Below are 18,659 nucleotides of genomic sequence, written 5' to 3'. Positions count from 1 at the left end.
ACTCTCCGATTTTCACTACACGCAACTGATTGAATAAGCTGCGCCATCTTTTAATTTACAAACTTGACATCCAAAAAACTGTGGATTAATTATGAATGACAACTTCACTTAATAAAACACACTTCACTGTTATTGAAATTAAACTGTTTATAATTGTCGCGCCCTCTGCTTTACTTGGTGAAATATTTTGACAAACAGAAAACAAATTACTAACGATATTAATATGGCTGGCGTGAATACGTGTTCGACGTTTTGCTCCGGTCAAAAACGCGTTATGGATAACAACGTCACTTTGCAGCGTGTAAATTTGAGAAATTTGGATCCGAACCTGAACAATGTGATGATCGTGGCCATCATCATCGCGAAACAGCGGCCGCGCGTCGTTGAAACCCAAGAGAACCAACGGTCGGTATACAGGGCCGTTTGGAATTTTACCATTCGGGATTCGCCGCAACACTACATCAACGCCACTTATTGGGGTAACGTCGACCAAATCTTGGACATAAGCAACAAATATGATACAGGGGATGTCGGTAAGTGTTTTTAAATTATTTTTGATTGACTGTCAAATAAAAATATTTTGGTTTTGACAGTGGAAGTGTTGAACCCCTTGATTTTGGTAAGAAAAGTGGAGGATCGCTCGGAACAATATCATCCGATGGTAACGTCACCGTACAAGTTGTCATTGAACGAAAGAAGCGGTTTGGTGGGACATCCGGATAAAGCGCCTTACACGAGATTGTTAAATTACCCTACAAAGCCAACCACGACGTTTATACCGTTTCAAAATATCCACACTAACGGTTCAAATATAAACTGTAAGTATATCACGTTCACGGTTTAAAAGTTGCGATACATGTACGTAATAGCTGGCGATATCCTCGGCGCCCTGCGTGGATTGGGACAGATACGGATGATAAATTCAAGGTTCGATGCGAATCAGATGATGAAAAGTGAAAAGATCCAATTGCGCGAGATAGAGCTGTTCGACCATACTAGTCCTAGTCTCAAAGTGACCCTTTGGGATCCCGATCTCATTAAAAGGTAGGAAAAACTGTTTAATTACTAGCCGTTGGTTTTATAATTGAAGCTACCGACGCATCCACCAAAATATTTTTAAATATATATTTCGTTTTAAAAACAAAGCGTTAAAAAAAACTAATGATTTGAACAACACTTTTATTGCTTTGTTTAATTGTTTTTCGTTCTTGTTTGTTGCCAATTTTTTCGTAATTTCCGTTTTTTGACTGAATTATGGATGTTATATAATTTTTGTGGAGATATCACCATGCTAATAGTCGCATGACATTTGTTATATTTACTGCTATAGAAGAAATAGCTATCTTTTTAACTGATTTTTTACAGGTAAATTTGGACCAATTATTTAATTTTTGTCTAAATGATAAATGTATTTAAAGATTCATTACATATCGATATATGGATACCAATAATAGGGTTTGCGGTTTTATTTTTCTTGTCTCTTCAGATCGAATAATTGGCGACCTCGTACCACCCTGTTATTTCTGACGGACGTCCGCATCGAATGGTCGGTGTTCGTGCAGGCTTTCGTGGCAAAGACGACGGGGCGCACAGTCGTTACCGAAAACCCCATCACTAGCGAGGCGGAAACCCTTTTCCGGTACGCGCAAACAGCTCCCATCGAAATGTTCGATATAGTCGCCCAAGTAGTCGCTTCCATACCAAACAGTGAGTATAAGTCCGTTCAATAAAACAGTGAACTCACGTCATATAAACTGATCACGCCAAAACGGAGCGATGTTGCCGCATTAACTCTGAGTTTTACTTCATTTTGGCTCTGACATAACAAAATCCTTAACTAAATGAAATGAAACAAAAATGTTATCAAATATGATTTATATTAGCGTTATAGTATATCTAATGCATGTATTATTGAAGGTGTTAAAAGTTCAAGGCGCGTTTTGTCATGTAGTTGTATCCTTTGGAGGCCTAATCCACCTAATTAACAATATATCCAACTAATTATATATATCCAATTCAATTATATATATTTTACTTTCATTAGAGAATATATTTACCTTTTACATTTAGTTCTTATATTATTTCATACATTTCATATGGTAATTCCTTGTAAAGTAATTTTAATATCACTGTATTTCTCCTTAGTTCGTTCTGTTACTGAGTTTATCTTCTTTCTTGATAAAACTAGAAATAATCACTACATTCTCCCTTTTCTTTCTCTCCTCATACATTTTGACCAAATGCTCATGTATATTCTGAACAATTACACACATCTATATGCATAAATATTTCACACTCTACTTTTCAATTTCCTATAGTTATCATATATTAATTATATACTCACCTTTAGTTGTTTCCATTCTCATTAAACTGCCTTGGAATTTGTCAGAGTTGAATTATAGTCCCTGAATATGGGGATGTTCCATTCAAGTTAATAACTAAGCTATTAATTTCCAATCTATCTAGCATTTGTTCACATTTCCATCTTTATTTGTCAATTTCTTCTTCAATGTGTCTGATCGAATTCATCCAAACTGAAGGTGTTATTAACCATGCCTATCTCTAACAGGAAGAACAATATATCTGCAATGAATTATTAGTAAATGTTATGACTTAATAAAATCTGATCAATTGTTATTCCACTATTTACCTTTTTCCATCAACTTTTATTGTGTGAACGCTATTTTCATTATCATCTTGCCATGAAACCCATTGTCCATTCTGAAATGTCCATGTCTCATATAAATACAGAAATTGAAATAATAAGTCTTCCTTGATTTTATTATATGCTTTTAAAATTGTATTCTTTTAAAAGCAATGCATCGAACTCCCCATGGGTTATTTTTACACCATTAAATATTACTATATTAACCAACAGTGTTTGAAAGGATGTTCTACATCCCTCAAAGAGTTACATATCCTAAGCTTTCTACGGTTACTTTCCAGACTAATCGTTTCCTCTGAAATAATTGTATTAAATCTTGTTTATATTGAGAAAACTTCTCACAGTTTTTATATATTCAATATATATGATCTCTGATAGAGATCTCTTCAATCTGTTCTGTCTGGGTATGGCATTTTCAATGGGTGTAATAATAAGCAGCGATATCAAATTTATCAAAACAAGCAAAACGTTAAAACGTCTTCCTGTTTGTAGACCTTTGACAAATATGTTCGAACTTATCAGACAGCATTATGTATCTTCTTAACTAGAATAAAATGAGGACAGTATTGTCTGATTCTAAAACGCATTTACAAATTGCGGCAGGCAGTACATTAAACCTCTTGATGACACGAGTTCACTGTTATTTTGAATAAACCGTTGGAAATCAAAACTAATCGCAGACGATCTGAACGACGACGTGGTGACCGTGCGACACCTCCAAGCGCGAATCAACGACCTGCTACAAAGCAAGACCAACGGCAACAAGTCCTTCACGGTCACTATGATGGCGTTCGTCAGCCACCTGGACTTGGACGGCCTGTCGCAGACCCTCCTGAAGAAGTGCGCCCACTGCAAGACCGTAATGGAGGGCAATCATTGCACGAATCTCGCCTGTCAGGGCAAGGACTGGCGACCTCCCGAGATCACCTTCGACATTCAGGTCATGCTGAGCGATCATACGGGTACCTTAAGGAACTGCCGTCTCTCTGGCGGTAACGCTGAAGATGTCCTAGGCTGTTCGGTAAATATCCTTCGAGTATTTAGTAGTAGTAGTGATAGCAGTGTGATATCCAGGCGCAGGAATTCGCCGTTACGTCAGACGACGATAAGTGTAACCTGAAATGGAGGTACCTGTTGGAACGATGCAAGGTACGCCTGGCGATCATCTTCATGGTGGGATCTCGACCGATCTTGTCGGTGCTTCAAATGCACCGGGTGTCAGGAGAGGAAGTGGCGAAACGTTTGCCGATGTGTTAGTTCGTTGTTTATTTCGTTTGTCGATTTCATTTGAATAAAGAATATATACAGAAATCATTTTGTTTTACTTAGAAGTATTATTAAATTTTTTCGTTGTGAATAATCGTTTGTTTTTTATATCGTTTGTCGATTTTATTTAATTAAATATATAGTCCTTCCTATATATATATATATATATATATATATATATATATATATATATATATATATATATATATATATATATATATATATATATATATATATATATATATATATATATATATATAATATATATATATAATATATAGTATAATATATAGTATATATAATGTATATATATAATATATAGTATATATAATATATAGTATATATATAATATATATTTTAAAAATTACGATAGATAGATATTTTTCAGCATCCCTACATAATATTATAAAATAAAATAAGTATAAAGGTTATATCATAAGATGTTTATTTTTTAAAATTAATATATACATTTAATTTTTAAAATACTGATCAATCGATATTTTTTTTGTTGCCGAACATCCCTACTGTCAATTTTAGTTTAGCAGTTTCCCGGTGGCGATGATAATTGCCACCATGCGTTTCAAACGCCTAAAGAAGAGCTTTGACAGCCAGCTGTTTCTGACGTTTCGACCTCTGCTTTTTTCCACTTTGCATCATTGGATCCAGTAAAACGGGATGGCAAAATTCGACGTCTCTCATCAATGAAGTGACCTGATTTTAAGTCGATTCTCGTTTGATCCCCCAATATTTATATTTAAGTTCATGGTGTTAGCTCAAACGGTGTGCAGTAAGTGAAAAAAAAATGAGCAAGATGAGAGAAGATCCTGGGCCTGTTCCGGAAAGATGGCTTCACTGCCCCAGGAAAGCAAAGCAGCTGATCATGGGCAAATTCATGGCCCTGAAAACACCCCTCAACGCCGCCTTTGATTCTCAGGTACCTTCATACTGTCGGTTTCATCCGAAAATGTTTTTCGACATTTGCAAAAAGAATAAGGTAATCGATAGACATCATCGTAAGTGTTATTTTGGTGTTTATTAACGATATTGTCGATGCAGATCAACTTTGGTTTATGGATAGACCTAACCAACACATCCAGATTCTATGACAAGCGCGAAATCGAAGAGTACGGATGTAAATATGTTAAATTGAAATGCAGAGGACATGGAGAGACTCCTTCTGAAAGACAAACGGATGATTTCATCGCGCTAGTACGGAATTTTATATCTCAACATCCCCTAGAATCCATAGCAGTTCATTGTACTCATGGTTTCAATAGGACTGGTTTCCTTATCATTAGTTATTTAATTAGAGAGATGGATTTTAGTGTGGAGTCTGCTCTGCAGGAGTTTGCCATGGCCAGGTATACTAGCATTCAATATTTTTGTCATTATTATTATATATCCTCTCAGACCTGTAGGTATATACAAAGCAGATTATATCATGGAGCTGTACAGACGTTATGATGATGTGAAGGAGATGCCACCAGCACCTGATCTACCTGATTGGTGCACAGAGAGTGATGACACCAATGGGAATGATGATAGAGGGGCATCCACTTCGTCAATTGGGTAAGTCTAATATTAACTTATCAAGAATCATTACTCAATGTTGTTTTGCTGGGAAAGAAATGGCAATGATAACATGGGTCTGCCCTTTTTACCTGGAGTCACTAGTGTGTATGCTTTTAACGAACAACAGAAGAAGTTAGCCCTTCAAAAAAAGATACAGGAAATGTGCGGTTGGCGTTCGAAGGGCTTCCCTGGTTCGCAGCCTGTGTCCATGAGTTCCAAAAATATAACATTACTGTCTAAGCATCCGTATAGAGTGTCGTGGAAAGCAGACGGCACCAGGTACATGATGCTGATCGATGGCGAAGACGAGGTTTACTTGTTCGATCGCGACAATCGAGTTTTTAAGGTGGAGAATCTCAGGTTCTTGCACCTCAAGAACCTGCAAGTGCATCTGAGGGACACGTTGTTGGACGGGGTGAGCATTTTTACGAATCTAGGGAGTCCCGGGGACTTACATTGATCTATATAGGAAATGGTTATAGATAAGGTTAACGGGACGGATATTCCCCGCTATTTGGCCTACGACATCATCATGTTGAACGGCTCCAAAGTCGGCCAGATGCCCTTCTATCCGGACAGGCTCGGCTACCTGGAGACGGAGATTATCAGGCCGCGTTACATAGCTATGCAACAGGGCATTATCAACAAGTCCATCGAACCGTTCAGCGTGAGGAAGAAGGAGTTCTGGCCCATCAACCAGGCCCGCAACTTGCTGGGCGAGAAATTCGCCAAGAGTCTCAGTCACGAACCGGACGGGCTCATCTTCCAACCGTCCAAAGAGGTAACGACCAGCAGTTGATATCGATTTAAATTTTCAAAAGATTTCTATTTCGACTCGTAATGTTGCCAGATATTGTGAATTATGGGATTTTATTTATATATAGAAAATGTAGCATGTAATGTACAGTCTATCCAAAGTAGCAGTGAACTCACGTTATTCTTTCTTTTTTAAACAGCCGCAATAGCTTGTAGCTTAAAGCTATTTTATTCTATGTACATTGAACTCTTTTCTAAACGACTTATGGTATCCCTTGGAGCCTTAATCCACTTAATTAATAATTGTACTATAATCCAAGTAGTATTTGGATATTTAGTTCTTGTTTCGTTCCTTACTGTGTTTTCTTGTAAAATCATTCTGATATCATTGTATTTCTCAGTAGTCTTTTCTACTACTACCTGTGTATATTTTTCTTAATAAAAGTAGATTTAAACACTGACTTAACTCTCTAATGCATTTGCCATATCTGCAAAACAGTTAGTACTCATTCTCTCCTCGTACATTTTCACCAAATCCTTGTATTTATTCTGAACAATTACCCATATATATATATATGCACATAAGTTTTTAACATTTAACAAAACTATTTTCTACAGGTATCCTATTTTAATTATACACTCACCTTTAGTTGTTTCCACTCTCATCATCTTGTCTTGGAATTATCATCCAGAAAGTTTTATTCGCTTACTGTCATATTCTACTTGTATCTGAGGAAGTTCATCCAAAATGAGGGGTGTTTTTGTAGACAGTGCATTGGTTTCCACATATCCAAACAGCTCTTGAAATATCTTTCTCGACCTGCATATTTGCTGTAGTAATTATTTGCCACATCCCATAACAATTCAATTTGATTGAAATGCAGTGATAGGGCAGAAGACTTTTACACTCTGTGCCCGTGGTGTTCAGCTATCTGATCTATATCTACTCCATATCATTTTTCAGGTCCATTTCTAAAATATTAAATTATATAAAACACATTTAAACAATTCATTTATATTTACCAAGTGACAATTTAAAATACTTCATTCCTTAACATATCATAAAAATGTAATTTATGTTTTGCATGCCAATCCTTAATTACAGCCTTTGCCGACCTTTTGTTGGGATCCTTTTGTTATAATGATTTAGAAGACCTATACCCAACAAATATCATTACAACTTTTACCTTTTCAACTATTAGCTTTTGTTTTCTTTCAACTCTTTTTATTGTTATCTTGGCAAGGGCGGCGTAATGTTCCATTTTGAAACACCAAATACATAAGAGATGACTGTAGGTCATCCCTAAAACAGCTGCATATCGCTAAGTTTTCTATTGATACTTTCCATACTAACAGTTATCTCTTAGTAATTATTTTTATGTCAAACAAAATACTCACATTTTTTATACTTTTAAAGGTTTTTCTTTAATTTGAGAGATTATAGTTATATTATAGTTATACCCACACTAGTATTCAGTACAGCTACAATACAATAAAAATATTTCCAATAAAAACCCCAGCGGCTTAATATTTAACAGCACCAATACTTATCTCTCTAACGCATTTTACTAAGGTAAGAACGGGTCCTCCATTAGCTCGTTCCTGGCCGAAGTTTTTATTACTTAGAGACCTAATTTATTTCTATCTGACTATCTAGTTGGCGTCGGCATTTTCAACCGAAGTGATCAAAAATATTAAGCAGCGATTTGAAATTTGTCAAGGCAAGAAAAACGCCAAATCAACGTTTGCCGGTTTATAACCTCTTATCACTGATGTCTTGAAGAATTTTGCAAACATTTGACAACCGAACGACTTTTGCAGGCTGACTCGTTTACTTTTCCAAACCTATCAGACAGCATTATATCTAAAGTTTTTTTGTATATACGTCATCAAGATGTTTAATATATTACCTGTCCCAATTTGTATATTCGTTTTAAAATCAGACAATATTTTCCTTCTCATTTTATTCTAGTTAAAAAGAGACACAATGCTGTCTGATTCGTTCGAACACGTAAACAAATGAGCCTGTCAAAGTCGTCCGGTTATCAGACGTATGCAAAATTCTTGAAAGCAATTAACTGTGGCTTTTAGATGTACTGTAATGTTAAAATAAATTATATTTGATAACATTTTAGTTCAATTATTATATTTAGATTGGAGTTTTGTTGTATGTCAAAGCCAAACTGACTAAAACTCAGAGTTGATGCGGCAACATTGCGAATTTTTTGATGTCACAAATTTATATGACGTATATACAAAATAATTTTGAAAAGACTGTAGAATAAAATTAGAAGGAAAATATTGTCTGCTATTAAAACGAATTTACAAACTGCAATAGGCAATACATTATACATTTTGATGACGTCGAGTTCACGGGTAGTTTGGATAGACTACTGATTTATTTTATATAGAGTGTATTAAAATTAAATTGATGGAAATTCAACTAAATCGGTTAAAATTTAGGATTTTTTTAGACTAATTAATGAATTTTATGCATATTTTAATACGTTATCAATTCATTTAAATTAAGCAACATCCAAGTGACCCCTTCCCATGATCTATAACAAAATTAAGACACAAAAAGTAACAGGTATATCAAAAAAAAATAGATCTGGTAACATCACGAGCTCTTCAATTGTATGAATAAGCACTACAGTTAGATGTAAACTTCAAATTTACCATAATATAACTCTAATTGTTGCCCTATTGCAGCCGTACGTGGCAGGACGTTGCGACATGGTACTCAAATGGAAACCGTTGGACATGAACTCGGTAGATTTTAGGTTGAGGGTGGTCACGAAAGGCGGCACAGGCCTGATAACCCAGAAAGTGTGCGAGTTGTACGTGGGTCAACTGGACACCCACTACGCCACCATGGACTACAAGAAGGCACTTAAAGATTTGGACGGTAAGATCGTAGAATGCAAATATGAGAACAGAAAGTGGGTGTTCATGAGGGAGAGAACAGACAAGAGTTTTCCGAACAGTTACGCTACCGCCGAAGGTGAGTGAAAAATGAATTCGAATTCGATTTATCCTAATAGGTCGCGTTTATTCAGTGGATCCGTAGCGCTATTTCTTTACTCAGTCAAGATTCCAGGAAGTCTTCATAACTTGTTTTTTATTTCTTAAAGAATCGATTTGTTCATTTTCTTTACCGAAATTTCGATGTTAAAGATGATCCATAGCCCTAGTCGGTAAGTCGTCGAATAAAACTAAGTCTGAAACTAAACTGAAAGAATTGTCTACCTTTGTACCATCCGATTACCATTTCTCCTGGTCTTTGCATAACTCTGTTAAAGTTTTAAAAGATACTCCGTGACGAATTACAATTAAAATTTATACGAAATAGTTAGTTTTTAATAAAAGATACACTATTCTTACTTACCGAGAAACTCAACTATTAACGCAATCTATCCACAGCCGTATATGACAGTATAAAAAATCCCATCACCAAAGAGTATCTACTCCAACACACCGAAACGGACGCTGATAGGATGCCACATCCATCCAAAAGGGCCCGAAGATGATAACGGTTCCACTCACCTGGATATCTCCGCTCTCAAGAATAATACAAATCTGATCAATTTTGTATGTTTTATTCGACGTAGGAGAAGAACCGATGTTGCTAATGTAACTCCTTTATTTTTACAGTACATTTTTTATGTTCTTAATACTTCTATTAGAAATAAATTAATTGGAGCATTTGATCTGCTTTATTTCGGACTGCCTAGATCCTTTAATTAAAAAAAATAAATATACTACAAAGATATTCTTCTTAAATACCATTTCATAAAAACATATTCATACTTACCTAAGATCACAATTTTGACGTCTTTAAGCAAATGAATGTTTAAAGAATTAAATTTCTATACTCCTAATTTTTCAATTTTTTACTAGAAAAACCCTTTATTTATAATATTTCAAAAAAATATATATATAAAGAGAAAATGTCTTAATTAAATGAAATTATTTTGCAATATGTATTATCAAGTTCAAATTTGAAAGACGCTAAACCTTGACTCCATATGTAAAGGTGGCGTTACAACCACCAAAAATGTTGAAAAGGTCTATATTTTAACGGGCAATATTATGAGACCTGTTGAATTCTATTTATATAAGTGGAACATATTCACTGATACGAATTGTATTTTTAATAAATCAAGCAACATTTATCTGATCTCTTAATTATACACTTCCAAATTTTGAAAGAAAATATCTGAGCAAACTGGCAACATTGCATACCATGCATTTATAAGAATAATTTTCAGGGGTGGTGATACGTATAAATTTTGAGTATCATTATAAAATCGGTGTATTAATAAAAGTAATAAATCGTAAAAATTTCAATGTTGCTTATGAAATCCTTCAAGCTGTCAACTAGAATAGTAATTTATTTGAGCAAATTATATTATTCCACAAGTTCAAAAACCCCCTTCGAAGACATCATATGCATATAAACATCGTATACAGGGCGAAATAATAAAGTTTAAAAAATATTCAATTCGTTGGCATTCTATTTCAAAAATTGTATTATTTTGTTGTAATTAAAACGTATATAGTAAAATAGATTGTATTATATGCCACTCTTTGATGAGTTAAAAACAATCGAAAAAATACAAAGCAGTCAGCGCATTTCAAAATTATATTTAAAACAAAATTAAAATTTTAAGAACAATTTGAAGATTTATTATTTTATGTTAATTAGCACTTTGTTTTTATTTTAGTTTTGCATTACCACATATATTTGTATATCAGTTCAAATAACATTTATTGACCTGTTAAGAACAAAGGACAAAAATCAATTTGTCACAAAGTCCTGTATGCAGTTTATTTTTTTCGAGATGTTATTTTTCAAAACAGTATAAAAATTTCTATTTTTAAAATCAGAATAGGCTAATATTTAAATTTAGCCATACCTATAGTGATGAGAACAAAAAAAGATCAATTGCTTTTATTTAACAACGCTTTATTTTTAAAATACTTTTATATTGTTATAATATCAGTAAATAAACAGTCTCTGATATATTCTTAGAACAATACCTATTTTTCCTAAATAAATATCACAATAAAGACTTAACCTAACACCCAAAGGTCCGTACCAAAGTATTTAACATATTGATTTGATGGTCTGATTATGTTGCCACATCGAATCTAGCTTTTTTACTTTCTCTTCTTTGAGGAGCTTCTGCAAGTGATGATTCACGTTCATGGCGGCGGCTTTGGCCAGGTTTTTGGGTAAATTTTGATAGATTAAATCGACCAATTCCCCTTCAGTAAACGAGGCCCTTTCGTTGCATCTCAATATTTCCATTATCTGCGTTTCCCTCTCTTGACGGTGGTTCAAATAAAATTGAATTCTTTCAATTGGGTCCTAATAATGAAAAAACACATTATTAAAACACTCATATAAGGATATAGGGAAAAAACTTGCATATATAACATTTCCATGGCCTGGATATATAATCTCCGGCTGAATCCTTAAAAGGGTCCTCAGGGACTCCATGTAATCATAGAGGTCCTCAAAAACTGCAGTTCCCTCTCCCAAAATACAGTCACCACTAAACACAGCATCCTCCTCCAACAAATGGAGAGAAACATGATCCTTTGTATGGCCCGGAGTATGAATAACCCTAATTGTGGCTCCCTCAACAGAAATTTCCTGACCGTCCTTAAACTGTTCAAACTCCCCAATCAGTTTCTCATCTTTGTTCAAAGGGAACTTCCAAATTTCACAATTTTCTGTAAGAAATTGAGGTTTATTTACCATAAAAACAATGTATTAAAAAACCACTCACTAGTTTGTTCTGGTAACTGATCTAAGACATCTTCCAGACCGCCAATGTGATCGGGGTGCCAGTGAGTTAAGAAAATATGAGCCAAATCAATGTTGTCGTATTGTAAGACATTGCGTAAATGGTTGATATATTGAGGAACATCATTATCGCCGGTGTCAATTAAAATCCTCCTAAAACAATCGAATTATCCATAAACCACCCGAAATAAAGCGTGTAAAGTGTAGAAAAATACCTTTTTCCCGTTCCAACGATGTAAGTATTAGTTCCCTGTAAAGTCATAGCACCCGGATTACATCCCAAAACTCTGATAATCCTTGGAGATATTCTTGTCACTGCTGGAATCACTGCAGCCATTTTTGAGTAGAGTCTTCTGGTAATGTTCGCGAACTGAAACAGTAGGAACACTGTTACGATCATTTTAATTACTCGTTTGTCTTCCGATCAATCAATGTTTACCATCATAGAATTTACCATGATAAAAATATATGAAACATAACCGCACTTATATGTAATATGTCAGTGATTATAAGTTTTTTAAAAAATCCCTATTGGACAACCTGGATGATTGAAATTCAAATAAAAAATCAAAAAGTATTAAATAATCTAAGGGATAAATTTGTTGTCAAACATATTCTTATATGGATATGCTAGATTTTTATTATGTCAGTCTTTGACGTATTAAAAACAAATACATTCAAATGGATGTCGAATTATTTGTTATGTTTATAAATATTATTTTGTTATATTTATATTATGAAATAAATAATTTTTTTTTAGAAAATACCATATTAATTTTTTTCTAACGTGAAATTTTTGCACTGCAAATGGTATTTAAGAAAAACGTAATAAGATTTAGGTAAGTATTTTGTAAATACGTCCATGGCCAACTTATAAAATTGTCTTAAAACGCTCAACGGTGAATATAAGACATGGTAGGGATGTAACAGTAAAGATACTTTCTAAAATCATTAACGGCTTGTTTGTTGTTGCTAGTGCTAGTGGCTCAGTTGCAAGTATGATGTTAATATGGGTATCGTTAATGTTGGTTGGCATGATATCGGGGCATGCAGGACATGATCATGGAGTAGGAAAGGTACTTGAAACGCCATATTACCTTAACAACTGTGGTGTACGGTATTTGAACGTTAACTACGCTCAAATGCCGGCGCGTTTTCGCTTATATACCCCGCCGAATGTTCGTATCTTCGCTTTATCGATTCCCTTATCGTTCTTCTTAATAACGAATCGTAATTTTAATTAGGCTCCAGTCCAACTGGGGTCACCGAATAGTATAAGGTCGTAGCTGATAAAAAAAAATGTCTCTACTGGTCGGCGACTTGTTTATATCGAACTTTCGATAGTTCTAACGTTTTATTTTCAGGCGTTCACCGAAAACGACATAGTACCGGACGTACTGGATCATCCGCCAAACAACCGGGTGGAAGTGAAGTATGGTGCCAGTGAGGTGAGTTTGGGAAACGAGCTGACGCCAACCAGTGTCCGCGAGGAGCCCCTTTTGAAGTACCCCAGCCAGGATGGACGGTACTATACCGTCATAATGACGGATCCAGACGCGCCCAGCAGGTCGAATCCAATCAGACGCGAGTTCCGACATTGGCTGGTGGTGAACGTTCCCGGTTCCGACGTCTCCAAGGGAGAGGTACTGACCGCTTACGTGGGTTCGGGACCACCGAAGGGATCCGGCCTTCACCGGTACATTTTCTTGGTGTACGAGCAGCCCGAGAAGATCGCTTTCGAAGAGAAGTTCGTCAGCAACCACGAAGTAGGCACCAGACCGTCGTTTTCCGCCAGGAAGTTCGCTGAGAAGTACCACCTGGAACTGACAGCCGGAAACTTCTATCAAGCCCAATACGACGACTCGGTTCCCGAGCTTCATAAACAACTAGGTATTCAACCTGCGAAAGCCTAACCAATAAATTATACATCTCTTTCTATCATTTTTATTTTTGAACATTATCATAATTAATAAAAACACTTTTTTAATATGTCTTTTTTATTAATTTCACTCAACATCACTAACGAAAAGAAGGCACTGCAAATAACATAACCTAACTTAGAGAGCTATTGTAAAAAAAACAAACAATAATACTTACTTAATAACTTAGTTACTTAATATATGTATGTGTTTGGATATGATCAATATTTCCTTGTATTTTTTTGTAACAGAAAAATATTCATTTAGCGAAATTTGAGTGCACACAACCTCAAATTTAGATCTAACGTGACAGCTCACGTCAAAAATTGTTTATGTTATTTTAGTACGGTATGATGACCGTATCGAAAGCCTGATCAGTAAATATAGAACTGTTCTTACTATCTGTGTTTTTTAACATTATCATAATTAATAAAAACACATTTTTAATGTCTTTTTTTTAAATGTCACTCAACATCAATAACGAAAAGAAAACAGTGCAACAGACGTCATCCTTCAAATAATAGCATCTGTATTTGTCAATACTACCCATATAATTCACCACAACAATGATAAATACTATACATTTTAAAGAAAGAATGAGTAAATTATGTAACCTAGTATTTTTGACAACCATTGTAAAAATTCGTTAAATTTAACTATTTATCCAAGTGACAAAAAGACATTCGAATAATCACGCTCAGAAAAATACTCATTTTCAATTTATATAACCCTAAATTTGATTTTGACACTGGCTGACGTTTAGTATTTGAAACATCTATATTATTCTTTATAATATATAAAATTTTGTATAGTTTTGTTATTGTTTCCATAAAATATCACTATTTTTCACTTTCACATGTCAAACTAAATTGCAAAATCCATAATTATAATTCCACCGACAACTGTCAAAGTTTAGATATTTTACTTTGATTTTTATGTAGATAATATAATAAGAATTTTCACATTAGCTGTTTCATTCTAATTATTATTCTATTATTAATATTATAGGATTATAATAATAAAAGTGTTTTTAATTTTTACTTTATTATTATATAACATTATATAAATTTTATAAAAAAGACACCACCACCTAATATTTGGATATATTTTACAGATATCTGACAATGAGACAATACACGATTAAATGTCGTCCAGTCAAGGTTTGTGTACATTTCTTCTTGTTCGATAGGAATCTGAAAAAATATCACGGGATAACCATACTATTGGCAAAATTATCTCATTTATTTTCCCAATTGCGAACATCTAGTGGTCTAATCTAACTAGAAACAATAAGAGGTTTCAGTACTACGCATTTTGATTGCTTATATAACGACAATCTATTATCTGGTCAATGATTCGTGCTGACTACTGTTTTACTTCTTGTTTGGTGTTAGCGATCCGGTTTGTAAAGGTCCCGGGTCCAGCCAAGGGTTACGAAAAATGCGATTAAACCATACCCGAGATGTTTTTGTTCGAAGCGGATAATACCGGTACTTTGTTATAATATTCGCCCATATCAGCACTTTGTTTTTCAAAAAAATTAAGAGAGAAGATTGTCGTAAACACGTCGAGTGGCCAGAAATAGTTAGAATTTCAATACGATTTTGACAAAAACAACAATAATTTACCTAAAACTCATTCAATATAACAAATCCTTGATATTATTTAATTCCATTTACGTTAGAACAATAAAAACGACGAGATCTTATCGAGCTTCATTTAATATCAAGTTGGCCATGCTCTAGGCTTCAGAAAAGGTTTATTTTGTTTTTTTTTTTCTGCAACCTTGATCTGCGCAAATATCTTATTCGCTCGACGGTTATATATACACATATATGCAGTGGACAAAATAATCAAGTAGCCTGACATTCAGAGGCTAATTTAAAAAAAAACAATAACAAAAAAGATAAACAAACTGTGTTTATATCATTATTTCTATAGGTTTTTGTTTTTTCGAGTGATTTTAAAATTTAGTTTGGAATGATTTTGTCATTTAGCTGATGGTAACATATCAAATAACTAATATCATTAGACCGAATGAATCAGAAAGTATTAATTCATCTTCGCTATCGAATAATTTTTATTTGGAAATAACTAAAATCTTTTTTTCTTTACATTTAACAGTAATCTTTCAAGTTACCAGTTTTCAAATGATTAGATGTCATAATATGATATTTAATTAACAATGGTAAGATGACAAAATAATCAAGTCAACCAGCATTCAAATAATTATTTAAAAAAATAACTATAACTAAAATAACAACACAGGCACAACACATGCTATGTAAATATGATTTATGGTGAGAACCATCTTCAAGAAGTTCATCAATCAACATTTCATTTTCAAAAATGTACTCTATGGTCTAATAACCTTGTGGGATGGATCATCTACTTTCCTTAAAACCAGTTGAAGTAAATATAATTCATTATAGGAAGACGGGACGAACATATAACGAAATAATTAAAGAAATGAAACAACCAAACATTGTAAAAAAGACATTTGATTCTAAACTTAATATTTATTCCTTTTGTTTTATATCAAAGTACTATAATTAAAAAAATAGCTTTTATAATTGTATACATCGTATTAATACTCCCTACACCTCAATATTTTATATAAAAAACGAAAAAATACAATTCATTCTAACAAAACCCTCATGGAATTTATACGTCAAATAATTTCGGTTAGTTGTCACAGTCACTTACTCTATGGTCACTGTTAATTATCGTTATAATATGATAGACCATCCATTGTTAATTTTGAATCCTTTAAATTTAACTTAACCGAAATATCACCGGAGTTTATAAAAACACTTTTGTGTTAGTAATAAGCGTTCAATTTAGAATGTAGGTTACGATAATGTTTACTGGTGTTTTACTGGTTGCTTGTAATTCAGGCGCTGTTAAATACTCATTATCGAATAAGAGGTACTGATTCATCCCATTGCGCTTGAAAATAATTACCGGCAGACGGTAGGCTTAATTGGTATTTTTTCGCAAATTCTCTGGCGGAGAAGTTTCTTCTCTCCGACGCTAGGTCCGGATTGTCTACAGTGATGGGACCCGGTTGTTCATGTACTAGGAAAATGTATCTGTGGAGACCGCTATTTTTTGGTGCTCTGGAGCCTCGGTACTCGGTGATGGTCTGGCCGGTGGATATGTCACTTCCTTTTATGTTCACCACCAGCCAATGATTGATTTCTCTGCAATATGCATGCTAGTCATTCAATGAGTAGTTATAAGAACTGGGAGAATTACCTGTAGATAGGATTAGACCTGCTGGGCGCGTCTGGGTCGACCATCATCAGGGTGTAGAGCTTCTCGGGATTCGCTTCCCACGACACCGTCGGTTGTTCTTTTACCTCAGTCGGTGTGAGCTCCTTGCCGAATTCCACCTCCTTGCCGCCTGAATAAACCACCGTAATTTTCGACGATGGAACATGATCTATAGCGTCAGGAACAACACCTTCCATGGTTGTGTGTTTTACGGTTTTGCGGTCAGATCTTCAAGGAGAAATCGAAATCCCTACATGAAATATTATCTTATCGTTAAAACTAGACGTGTTCGACGCCAACTTGACAAACGTTTAGTCATCGATGTATGTACTGACATTGTTTCCGTTAACTGTTGTTCAATAATACACACAGTATTTAGCATATTTAATAGGAAATCGGCCAAAACAATAATATTTGCGTTCGGAAACCGAATTTTTTACAGTACATTTGATCTACCACTAATCATAACTATTTTCTGACCCATGCATTATGCAACTACTTATACAGGCAAATGTCATCAACCGATTTGTTTATATTATATTTAATAGAGTATCCTAAACCGTTATCTAGATTTTTAAATAAACATTAAACATATTCAAAGATTATTTTTGATAATAACATCAATAATTAAAACGTTTCGTAATTAATTTACTTATAATATTATTATTATTATTATACTTATATTATTAATTTATAATATAATATTGTTCCTACATCTTTTTCATCAATCACAAAATATTCACCAATGATTTTCTTTATAATATGCTTGGTTTGTTTTAAATCAATTCAAACTCATAAAGTAAATTTGACCGAATTACAATAGTATTATTAAAAAAAAGCTTTTATATCCAATTCTTTAATCCCTTTAAAAATTTCACCTTCCGACATCTCGCGGTGGCTTCTGATAACCATGGAGATTTATCCTACAGTAATCTGTACTAATATTATTCGTTAATAAACATTAATTCTGAACATCGAACGACAATGAGTTAATGATCCCTATTTTAAAAATACTCCTTACCAAGAAAACAATAAATGTAATATTACGGAATTGTACGGAATTAACCCGACATGACAACGCCGCGCAGAAATGTCAGCTGGTCCTTGGCAACCACCAATCAAAATAAATCTGAATTTGAAGTTTTGTTTCGTCCGTTATTTTAGATGTGAGTAGATTTTTATGATATTTTCGTCGTTTTATATAGTGTTTTAGTGATTGTTTATTATTATTCGTGATGGATAACGACACCGCAACTAATTCCATTGATTTTACGATTTCAGCTGCTGACGAGTAAGTATACTTTTGCATATAATCGTACGGGTAGGATGTGTACCGTTCTTTTCGGTTATTTTTGACCGGTACGTTTAATTCGGTTAAATGTTTGTCTTA

At 34.1% G+C, this 18,659-nt stretch overlaps 6 protein-coding genes across 11 annotated transcripts in view; 4 read left to right on the top strand and 2 right to left on the bottom strand.

The window, feature by feature from the left end:
- The first annotated feature begins 95 nt into the window (after positions 1–95).
- Positions 96–3,976, top strand: hdm (meiosis specific with OB domains hold'em). Its single transcript, XM_076413969.1, has 6 exons — positions 96–533; positions 594–818; positions 870–1,044; positions 1,487–1,707; positions 3,346–3,686; positions 3,740–3,976. Exons 1-6 carry the CDS (start codon positions 224–226, stop codon positions 3,920–3,922), a joined length of 1,455 nt encoding a protein of 484 aa, XP_076270084.1. The 5' UTR covers positions 96–223; the 3' UTR covers positions 3,923–3,976.
- Positions 3,977–4,541: 565 nt separating this feature from the next.
- Positions 4,542–9,966, top strand: mRNA-cap (RNA guanylyltransferase and 5'-phosphatase mRNA capping enzyme). The gene is made up of 7 exons (XM_076415219.1): positions 4,542–4,925; positions 4,988–5,292; positions 5,342–5,500; positions 5,558–5,918; positions 5,973–6,284; positions 8,972–9,263; positions 9,683–9,966. The coding sequence occupies exons 1-7, from the start codon at positions 4,734–4,736 to the stop codon at positions 9,787–9,789; spliced, it is 1,728 nt and encodes a 575-aa protein (XP_076271334.1). The 5' UTR covers positions 4,542–4,733; the 3' UTR covers positions 9,790–9,966.
- A 1,245-nt stretch (positions 9,967–11,211) lies between these two features.
- Positions 11,212–14,269, bottom strand: LOC143202444 (endoribonuclease LACTB2). 5 transcript variants are annotated; one of them, XM_076413984.1, is made up of 5 exons: positions 14,172–14,269; positions 12,290–12,444; positions 12,058–12,227; positions 11,694–12,001; positions 11,212–11,633 (listed from the first exon to the last, which is right to left on the bottom strand). In XM_076413984.1, exons 2-5 carry the CDS (start codon positions 12,409–12,411, stop codon positions 11,370–11,372), a joined length of 864 nt encoding a protein of 287 aa, XP_076270099.1. In that variant the 5' UTR covers positions 12,412–12,444; positions 14,172–14,269; the 3' UTR covers positions 11,212–11,369. The 5 variants fall into 5 exon arrangements, with proteins under 5 accessions (XP_076270099.1, XP_076270098.1, XP_076270097.1 ...); XM_076413983.1 differs by lacking the exon at positions 14,172–14,269 and adding an exon at positions 13,172–13,308; XM_076413982.1 differs by lacking the exon at positions 14,172–14,269 and adding an exon at positions 12,529–12,614.
- LOC143202447 (protein D3) lies at positions 12,990–14,063 on the top strand. Of its 2 annotated transcripts, none has more exons than XM_076413988.1 (2): positions 12,990–13,150; positions 13,439–14,063. In XM_076413988.1, the coding sequence occupies exons 1-2, from the start codon at positions 13,073–13,075 to the stop codon at positions 13,985–13,987; spliced, it is 627 nt and encodes a 208-aa protein (XP_076270103.1). In that variant the 5' UTR covers positions 12,990–13,072; the 3' UTR covers positions 13,988–14,063. The 2 variants fall into 2 exon arrangements, with proteins under 2 accessions (XP_076270103.1, XP_076270104.1); XM_076413989.1 differs by lacking the exon at positions 12,990–13,150 and adding an exon at positions 13,242–13,385.
- A 2,207-nt stretch (positions 14,270–16,476) lies between the features above and the next one.
- Positions 16,477–17,742, bottom strand: LOC143202449 (protein D3). The gene is made up of 2 exons (XM_076413991.1): positions 17,252–17,742; positions 16,477–17,196 (listed from the first exon to the last, which is right to left on the bottom strand). Exons 1-2 carry the CDS (start codon positions 17,464–17,466, stop codon positions 16,908–16,910), a joined length of 504 nt encoding a protein of 167 aa, XP_076270106.1. The 5' UTR covers positions 17,467–17,742; the 3' UTR covers positions 16,477–16,907.
- Positions 17,743–18,404: 662 nt separating this feature from the next.
- LOC143202420 (centrosomin) overlaps positions 18,405–18,659 on the top strand; it is a 31,074-nt gene continuing 30,819 nt past the window's right edge. The window contains exon 1 of the mRNA XM_076413955.1: positions 18,405–18,560. Within this exon, the coding sequence (XP_076270070.1) occupies positions 18,505–18,560 (56 nt within the window). The 5' untranslated portion in view covers positions 18,405–18,504. The remainder of the gene's footprint in view (positions 18,561–18,659) is intronic.

Source organism: Rhynchophorus ferrugineus, unplaced genomic scaffold, assembly GCF_030347505.1.
Source record: "Rhynchophorus ferrugineus isolate W39M unplaced genomic scaffold, kcgeb_rfMv2 rfM9, whole genome shotgun sequence".
NCBI classification, from domain to species: Eukaryota; Metazoa; Arthropoda; class Insecta; order Coleoptera; family Curculionidae; genus Rhynchophorus; species Rhynchophorus ferrugineus.
Note: the sequence above shows the minus strand (reverse complement) of the source record. Positions and strands in the feature narration are given on the sequence as shown.

Bases quoted from the DNA above. Each gene is read 5' to 3' on its own strand.
- hdm (XM_076413969.1), top strand. From the start codon at position 224: ATGGCTGGCGTGAATACGTGTTCGACGTTTTGCTCCGGTCAAAAACGC. The intron at 534-593 runs GTAAGTGTTTTT...TGGTTTTGACAG, and splicing joins ATATGATACAGGGGATGTCG to TGGAAGTGTTGAACCCCTTG. The intron at 819-869 runs GTAAGTATATCA...TGTACGTAATAG, and splicing joins TAACGGTTCAAATATAAACT to CTGGCGATATCCTCGGCGCC.
- mRNA-cap (XM_076415219.1), top strand. From the start codon at position 4,734: ATGAGCAAGATGAGAGAAGATCCTGGGCCTGTTCCGGAAAGATGGCTT. The intron at 4,926-4,987 runs GTAATCGATAGA...TTGTCGATGCAG, and splicing joins ACATTTGCAAAAAGAATAAG to ATCAACTTTGGTTTATGGAT. The intron at 5,501-5,557 runs GTAAGTCTAATA...TTGCTGGGAAAG, and splicing joins GCATCCACTTCGTCAATTGG to AAATGGCAATGATAACATGG.
- LOC143202444 (XM_076413980.1), bottom strand. From the start codon at position 12,474: ATGATCGTAACAGTGTTCCTACTGTTTCAGTTCGCGAACATTACCAGA. The intron at 12,228-12,289 runs GTATTTTTCTAC...CGATTGTTTTAG, and splicing joins ATCGTTGGAACGGGAAAAAG to GAGGATTTTAATTGACACCG. The intron at 12,002-12,057 runs GTGAGTGGTTTT...AATTTCTTACAG, and splicing joins TCAGTTACCAGAACAAACTA to AAAATTGTGAAATTTGGAAG.
- LOC143202447 (XM_076413988.1), top strand. From the start codon at position 13,073: ATGATGTTAATATGGGTATCGTTAATGTTGGTTGGCATGATATCGGGG. The intron at 13,151-13,438 runs GTACTTGAAACG...TTTTATTTTCAG, and splicing joins ATGATCATGGAGTAGGAAAG to GCGTTCACCGAAAACGACAT.
- LOC143202449 (XM_076413991.1), bottom strand. From the start codon at position 17,466: ATGGAAGGTGTTGTTCCTGACGCTATAGATCATGTTCCATCGTCGAAA. The intron at 17,197-17,251 runs GTAATTCTCCCA...TGCATATTGCAG, and splicing joins AGGTCTAATCCTATCTACAG to AGAAATCAATCATTGGCTGG.